Source organism: Bombus pyrosoma, linkage group LG10, assembly GCF_014825855.1.
Source record: "Bombus pyrosoma isolate SC7728 linkage group LG10, ASM1482585v1, whole genome shotgun sequence".
Taxonomy (NCBI): Eukaryota; Metazoa; Arthropoda; class Insecta; order Hymenoptera; family Apidae; genus Bombus; species Bombus pyrosoma.
In genome coordinates this window covers 14,631,028-14,639,956 of record NC_057779.1, presented here as the reverse complement: position 1 = coordinate 14,639,956, position 8,929 = coordinate 14,631,028, and the positions used below count along the sequence as shown (strand labels likewise).

Sequence of the window (8,929 nt, the reverse complement as noted above, 5' to 3'; positions counted from 1 at the left end):
CATCTCGCGGCCTTTTACGCAACTTCACTTTAACGCGCCTAAATTCATTTCCTTTATGTATCTAATTAGACCAAGAGAATTTTCATTCGTACAGCTCTCCAACGCTTTTCTATTTAAACGTTCGTTCCTTTCTTAATCAATCCAGATACTCAATTTCAAAACTAATACACAAATTGTCTCTTTTTTATTAATGATGGAAGAATTTGGTAGTTTGCACCCGTTACCGCAATCATGTTGAAGCTTCCGGCGCTCGTGTTAGACTATGAGATTCCTTATGCTTACTTTATTTTACGTAACGTCACCTAAGAAAATCCGACGTAATTTTATGAACAACTGATAATTTGGCGTTGGAATGAACCGATGCTCTTTGTTCTAGTATCCATTAATATTAACTGATATTAAACAATTGCATATGCGAGATATCGAACTTGGTATCGAAATTCATATATCGATAAGACGAAATAATTTGAAATATGTTTCATACTTTCTCTTATTTAATATTCAATTTATTGCTATTTACTATTTTCATTACATATTAATTTTTTTGTAGAATATACACACACGGCAAATTAATAATAGCAATTGTGATTACAGTGTATAATATTATTAAAAGCTTTGATTTAGTATACATATAATTTATATATGAAATTTGTATTGTCAATGAAATATAAATTTAGAATTTCATATATTGCATACAATTTTTATATTTTTATGTTTATTATATTTTCTTTATAATTTTTTGTAATATCGATATCATTAATACTATATCATTTAAATACGTAGACATTATATAAATATGACTTTTTAAAATTTATTACTATTAAGAGTCGTTAGATATTTTTAATAGTATAATTTTCATTATAAATTAATCGTACAACATAGTTATTTTAAAATGCAATACGGACAATTAAATACTGATTAAAGATAATAAACATATAATCTCATGACAGAACAAGGAGTTTGTTTATGATATAATATGTCTCGATATAATATTTTTAATCAAGTCGTGATATCTATGTTTGATACTTAAGTGATCCGCCCCTGCAGGTGTAGAATCCGTGAAGGGTTGAGATCAATATGCGCTCATTGATTGCACTGTAGCTGCGCTGCGTCGGCCTGGTAGAATTTGTCTTCTTTGTAGCGCTAAACATTGAGCATGTACCTACCTACTTGCTTGGTTAGATCCCAACGTGCACCTTTCACCGTGCGCACAACTGAATTACAAGACTAGAATAAACGCGTTATACGATGCCACGTAATGTCTTTCCCGTCGATACAGCCTCTCGTTATAAAATTTCGTGATAAGCAGGCGAGTTCGATAATAATTTCGAAACTACCTGTTTCATCGACCACCATACGTTATGTACAAACAAAATTCATGTAAGTTTAATGCATCTTACAACTTTAGTGATGCTAATATTTATCAAAAGAGACGAAAGTTTTGTTGAAAATATTTTTAAAATAGTTCAAGTAGTTATTTATTTCAATTGATACTATTTTTTTTTTTTGAATTATCATTTATCTTATATCTACGTATGAAAAAAATTATATTAAAGTTTAATATTAAAATAATAAGTGTTAAAGTCAGTGTTCTCGTGTGTTTTATTACATGTGTGGATAGGTTTCGTATATTATACGCTTATATTTATGTATGTATATGCATGATTATAAATTTAAATGATGTGTTCCAACTAATTCATAAATTAATTAATTATCATAAAATAATTATAAAGCATTATATTATTTTATAAAGTTTTATAAAATATTCCCATTGTTTATCTGGTTTTATTCGAAAACATATGAAAACATATCCTATATATGGTGACTCTATAACACAGAAAATATTCCTAATCCTTCATTGATTGTGTAGAATACAGATTGTATATTAGTTACATATAAATTATTATTTGCATTAGCCTGATTGTATTTATTGGAAGTAAAATATTATTATTAACAAAATTGTTTATATAGAAGATAGTCTTCATGGATGTTAAATACTTAAGCATTTTAATTTTTTTGATTACTTGTATTTTATCGATATATTTTGATAGTACATTATATTGCTTTTTATCTCTGCTCTTACTTTATTGACTTCTTTTGGTACATCGGAAATTAGAGAACTAAGATAACGACAATTATACTTTACTTATATCGATTGTACATGTATCATAGTGTACATTGCACGGCCAATCAAATTACTAGTTATAAATAAACATGGCTCTCTTTCTTTAGTCCGTTTTCGTCCTCTGCGCAGTGTCAAGAGCATATTGAATACATATGTATATTATATGTTTCCGTACGGATTACACAGTCCCTTATTATGATTATTCTGGCAATATATGATATTGAATGTAATCTATGAAGTAATAAAAATGTTTAATAACAAGGATATGGAACACAAGGACATAACTAAGTACGCAATTCCGTTAGAGTTTCGTAAAATTGTCTTATCCGTAGAGATATAAGTTTTGTGTAAAGAAATATAATTGAAATATTAGTAAAAATTCCAAAGATACCGCAAGTGTACATCAAAAATGTTTATTACGAAAAAAATATATATATATATTTCTGTATCATTGTATATGTATACATAAATTTATGTAAAAAATATCTGTATATTATTGCAATAAACAATCCATTTATGTTACATTGTGCAGCAACTGCTAACATCTCAAAATACTGTAAATGTTGTATAAATACAAATAATTTTGTTTAGATACAATTGCTATTTAAGAGCTATAAACAATAGTAAAGTACATACATAATATGATTATTATACATTTTATAATTTTGAAGCTTTATAGTTACTACTTTTACAGCACAAATTATTATACTGGGTTATTATGATTTCATTTACTTATTACATAGAACTAAAATATCATAAAGTATATCATTAAACAAAGATATTAACCCTCTATAACATATGATATAAAAATTATATACTCATGTATCTATATTTTTTTTTATTAAATCTTATTTTACTTGTTTACTGTTGTGGATTTGCATTTTGTTAGTACGTCATCATACAGGTGCTAAATGATTTATTCAAAATTTAATGATTAAATATCAAAATTTACAAAATATAAAATGATAATAAAACACAATTCTCCTTTTTTTGTTTTCAAGAAGAAGCAAAATTCTAGTTATAGAGGATTACAAAATATGGTAGTAATGAATAAGATTAGCAATGATATGAAATATATAAGATTTCTTAAAAATGTCCATAATAGATCTTATTTATAAGATATACACGTTAATATAAATGATATGTATGCATTTTTCACACACTCAAAGAAAAAAAGAAATTGTGTAAATTATAGTTTTACTTAAAAATAACAAACTAAGATATTTAAATATTCAAATACATGATCTGAGAAACAAAATATATCATTGCGTGTATATACATAATATATTTTATATGTATGTGTAGCCCTATACGTGCACCAAATGTATAACACACAGCTCCATTTCATACATTTACAAATAAAAAGGTTTATTTCATATCGTTGATTAAATAGAACACACATTAATTAATAATCTTATCTTGAATATTATTTAAAAAATATACAAGGAAGTTTTATAAAAATGTAATAAACAAAAATATTACTACTATTTTATATTAATATTTCTCTCCTCAATTAAGGAAAAAAACTTGAATTTGCCCTCACAGTATTATTTAACACGTATAGTAGCATTTAATATAAATTAAAAATTATATGGCCAAACAATAAAAAAAATATATCTTGAATTCTTGTTGAAATCAAGGAACTATATGGTTTACATACTTTACATAGTTCGTCGCATATTTTTTTTCGATATTTATATTTTATATATATACAAGGAGTTTTATATTAAAAATATGTTCTCAAAATACAAAATTACATGCATAGAATTACGCGTTCTCTTATTTTCTTTGATATTCGTACTTAAGGATATAATTTTATTACTATTCTTATGTATTTCTTGATAAACATTAATAGCTATTAATGTTTATTGATAATAGTCGGAGGTTCCAGTGTATTTACATCCGTTGAAAGATACTTTTTACGATTTCGTACGTACTGCGACGGTGCTGTTCTAATCCGAATATGACAAACTGCTTTTGCATTTTCTTTTGGATGATTAATGCAGGTATTTTGTCTTTTAGAATCTGTAACTTTACCTAAATGAGTACAGTTCTTCCTTTTGAGATTATCAATATCTTGCCTTATTGGTGCTACCGATGAACGAGTTTTGCGAGGTTGATAATCTGGTGTTGCTTGCATTTTTTCCAGAGCAGTACGTAAAGGTAATAAACCAACAGCAAACGGAATTTCTGTATTAGGAGTACATTCCATTAAATTCACCTTATTTTCATAGTCTTCTGGAAAATCTGACATATCTCCCCACAGTGCACGATTTATATGTTCTATTGTATTTAATTTGGGTAGTGTAAAAATGGAATCAATTTCTGTTGCTTCTGATATGTCACATTTTAATTTATTTGTTATTTTAACTGTTTGCTCATCCTTTTCTTTGTTAGACAATGTACTTTTATTATTCTTTCTGACAATTAATTTCTCAGCATTCCTACGAGAATTGTTAAATGTCTTCCTAATGGGCTGCATTACATTGTTAATAGCTTGTTCTGGAACTTTACGATCTGTGACCTTTATTTTACGTTTTTTTTTAATACATAATTCTGCTCTATTTGAGAAATTTGATTTTTTAAAGTGTTTTTCTTTTTCTTGAAGATCTTTAACAGTTTCATTATTATTTATAGTTTCTTCTACTTCTTGTTGGTTTAATCGCAAGCTTCTCCTTAGTATTGGTTTTGTATAATTAGAAGCTTCAGTGTTTTCAGTATTTAATTCTATTTTATTTAAACTATCTTGTTGGGTATTATATTCAATAATTTGTTCTATTTTCTTACATGTATTTAATGTATGCTGCTCAGTTAAGGTAGTTCCTACTATAGATTGAATATTTTCAGTACTTAAACTTATAATATACTCAGCACTTTCCATGTCTAATGAGGTTAAAAGTGTAACTGGTATATCGTTAGTGGACGGCTCATCCAATAAATCTATACAATCAGTAGATGGCGGATTTTGAATTATATTGTTCACATCTGTTAGCTTATTTTTTATGTCATCTATAGATTTTCGTCTCTTATGAGTGTAAACTTTGACACATTTTCCTACTTTACTAGGAACATCAGTACCTTCAAACTTATATTGTGCAAAGTCTTCTTCAATTTGTTGAAGGCAAGATTGTGACAATGACATAGAACTTTCTTCACACTCATCAATATCTGAAAAATCACAGCATTGTTCATATAATAAAGGTTTTAATTCATTATTTGTACACAATGTATCACTATTTATCATTCTATTTTCCAAGTATCTATTTGATACTTCTTTCGTTTTATCATTTGTTAATACGATTGAATTCTCAGTTCCTACTAATTTTGTAGAATTTCCTACCGAAAATAATGTATTAGTTTGTTCTGCATCAGTTTCAAAATCTTGTGAATCCTCATATAACATATGCTCTAATTCTTGTTCAGGAGGATTGCTGGTTGTATTACCTTCTAAAGATTGGTTTTCACTTGAATTCACATCACTGTTGCTCTCATTACAAAGTACAAAGCACTCATCATTAACAAGTTCATCACACTGTACATCTATATGATCTGTATTATTACATGTACTATTTATAATCTCTGATTCAGTAACTTTTTTGTCCATATTTGTATTAATTTCAAAATTTCCTACATTGGAACTCATCATGGCATCAACCACAGTTGTCAACTCTTTAACCTATACATATATAAAAAATTATTAGTATATTTATGTGTGTATTTTTTTTAATTTTTTCTTGTTTAAGATAATTTATGATGATTTTCATATCTTACAGGATAATTTTATGATTGATTCCCTACATTTTTCAAGAAATGATGAGAAGTATATACATAATAGTTCAATAATAATACAATATAAAACATTTCATTCCAATGTACATCTTTTTTAAACAATTGATATTTGTATCATAAAACTTCTTATGTTTAATCTACTTAGTGATTTCACACTCAGAAGTAATTATGAAATTACATGCAATGTTATGCTATATATACTAAAATAAAATTTGAAAATATTTGTAGCTGCAGTCTCACAATTGTCAAATTTCAAGCATTTAATAGTGAATTTATGGCAAATTTTTAGAGAACCAATAAAAAAAATGTACATTATAAAATATAAATAACACAAGATCGAAAAGAGAGAAAAAGATATCAAACATAATTAACATAAGTTCTATGATTGATCACAAAATATTTTATCATCTTAGGTAACAAAAATAATAGAAGATTTTTGAAAACATTATAAACATAATTATTTAGAATTTTTTGTAATTTTATTTGGAATATCTTTTGGGAGCAACTTATGTTTATAATAATTTTTGTTAATATTTGTACTACCAACCTTAAAAGTTTTTGTGGCAGTTAATAAAGGTGATAACAATTGATAAGGAATTGTAGTTTCTCCGCAATACATGAATTCAACCATGGCCTTCAAGATTTCAAAGTTTAGATCTTTAAAAAATATAACTGGTTCCTGACCCAAATCTCGTTGTAGGATCTCCTGTTACATCAGACAGTGAAGCAAACAAAATATATTAATAGATAAAACAGTGCTGTATTCATAAATTCTGATAACAATGAACAAATAATTTTTACTAACCTACCACTACCTTTAACTAAGCGTAATTAAACGAATTTTTGAAATTTATAATATATTTATAGTATGTTACAAAATTTGATACTATGTGCAAAGAACACTTTTAATAGTGTTAAATATTTTTTAAAGGATTGAGAAACATTTGTATTAAATCATAATATCATTTTCAAGTAGAAAATTTTGGTATCTAAAATTAAAAATTCTAATGTTATGTAAATGTGAACTTTTATAATTGTATACATGCACATTTTGGAAATATATCTACATTTATTTATGTATATCTATTTGATACATAAAAAAGATATAAAATGTATCTCTGAAAAGCTATTTACATTAGCATATATTTATTTCATTATTTTGAATTCATACAAATTATCTCTTTGATACCTTTATATTCAATAGATGTTCTTCACAAGTTGTAAAAAGTATGTCCATCAAACATGGTTTCTTCAAATGCTTGCAAATAAATAAGGAAATTCCAATATATAAGGCTTTCTTTAGTTTATATGAACATTACATAATCCCTGTAAAATTGTCCTTTCATAAGTATTCCATATATTCTTTGTATATAATTTTATAGATGTATATACACAAAGCAATAACTAAATAAAATTTGAAATTTTGGCTTAATCAAAATATGTTGTTATATATTACGATATGATATATTATATATTACAATATTATAAAATTGCCTACATATATATGACCATAATTTGATATGAGAAGTGTTTTCACTATTGTATGTGTTCTTCATAAACTTACTTAATGTAATATTAATTCATAATAATAATAATATAATAAATTCAAAATCCACAAAATTAATTTTATAGAAAAAGCTACCTATACATAAAATATGATTATTTTAAATTATGAGATTTTAACAAACTTACACAAACTTAATAATATTTATATATTTGAATTAATTTCATTGTTTTATAGAATTATAAATGTTTATTGTTAAATAATATAAATTTACTTTAAATATAAGATTGCTTTTAATTTATCTTTTGTATAACCTGTTAATATAAATTTAAATTTATGATTAGGTATTTTTGTAATTTATGATTACATAAGACAATTACCATTTATATGCTACTCAGCTGTTTTCAAATTATATTAAACTTTACAATTTAAAAAAAATAACAGGATATAGATATTTATAGTTACAAGTAGTTTTAATACATAAAAAGCTAAATCTAATATTGCTAATATTATTAAATATAATTTACATTGTATAACTTTTCTTTTTTTTATATATTAGCACTGAATTTTAAATAACATTTTAAGTTAGCTTTGTTATATTTTTTAACAAAGTAATAAAAAAATTTTTTGTAAACATCAATTTATACGCGTTTACTAATCTTGAAATAGATAATTATAAAAATATAATGAAAAACATACTTTACGTTATTAATATTTTTTAAAAAACTATAGACATACCAAGATATGTATATATTTTTAACATGCAAATGAAAGATAATTTATAATTAATTTCACTTATAGGAAAATAAATATATTTTTTAAATATACCTCAAAGTATGTACTATTTGATGCTAGGACCAGTTTGTGAACACGTAGCTTTTGTTCTTCACATACGAGTGTTACATCAACAAGTGCCTGACGTGCCAACAGCCCACTAAATTTTTCTGTAATGTACCTTGCATGATCAGCCCATTGCAGGACACAGCATTTAGTACTCTCAACCATTGTGTCTGCAGGAACAGAAGAGAAACAGAAAAAATTATAAGGTTATAATGTATCAAATAGTGAATAAAATCATCAAAATGGTACAACATATTTTAATTAACAAATTAATAACATTTTCGCTCGTAAAAGTACGTACTGAAATATAATTAAAACGTTAGTTTTCCTCTATCAAGAGTAGTTTGAAAAAAAGCACTGAAACCCTTGATTAAATGTATGCAATCAATCTCGATTAATGATGGATAATGACATAGCGCGTTCATATATTTTCTGGCGACTCTCATGAAGCACCACCGGGAGTGTCGGTTTATAAAAACAATCAGTTTACACAACATTTGCTCACTAACGTGTCGAGATGCACAAAATCAGGACGTAAACTAAACTCAAAAATTAGCCATCTTACATTGAGATATAGACTCTACTTCAACCTACGAATATATTTCTCTACGTAGAATAATGATGGGATAATCTCGAACAATCTCGAACAAACTTGATATGCTGCCACCTTA

The 8,929-nt window shown here is 25.8% G+C and overlaps 1 protein-coding gene across 6 annotated transcripts; it reads right to left on the bottom strand.

Moving 5' to 3' along the window:
- Positions 1-2,522: 2,522 nt before the first annotated feature.
- LOC122571814 lies at positions 2,523-8,922 on the bottom strand. Of its 6 annotated transcripts, XM_043736006.1 has the most exons (6): positions 8,560-8,920; positions 8,247-8,428; positions 7,104-7,172; positions 6,462-6,620; positions 5,570-5,801; positions 2,523-5,293 (listed from the first exon to the last, which is right to left on the bottom strand). In XM_043736006.1, exons 2-6 carry the CDS (start codon positions 8,421-8,423, stop codon positions 3,984-3,986), a joined length of 1,947 nt encoding a protein of 648 aa, XP_043591941.1. In that variant the 5' UTR covers positions 8,424-8,428; positions 8,560-8,920; the 3' UTR covers positions 2,523-3,983. The 6 variants fall into 6 exon arrangements, with proteins under 6 accessions (XP_043591941.1, XP_043591937.1, XP_043591938.1 ...); XM_043736002.1 differs by having other exon boundaries at positions 2,523-5,801; positions 8,560-8,922; XM_043736003.1 differs by lacking the exon at positions 7,104-7,172 and having other exon boundaries at positions 2,523-5,801; positions 8,560-8,921.
- Positions 8,923-8,929: the final 7 nt, after the last annotated feature.

What these genes read in the sequence shown, in the direction of transcription:
- LOC122571814 (XM_043736002.1), bottom strand. Translation starts at nt 8,423, where the DNA reads ATGGTTGAGAGTACTAAATGCTGTGTCCTGCAATGGGCTGATCATGCA. An exon ending in CAAATAGTACATACTTTGAG is followed by an intron (nt 7,173 to 8,246) that starts GTATATTTAAAA and finishes TTTATTTGCAAG; the next exon opens with CATTTGAAGAAACCATGTTT. An exon ending in CTGCCACAAAAACTTTTAAG is followed by an intron (nt 5,802 to 6,461) that starts GTTGGTAGTACA and finishes ATATATGTATAG; the next exon opens with GTTAAAGAGTTGACAACTGT.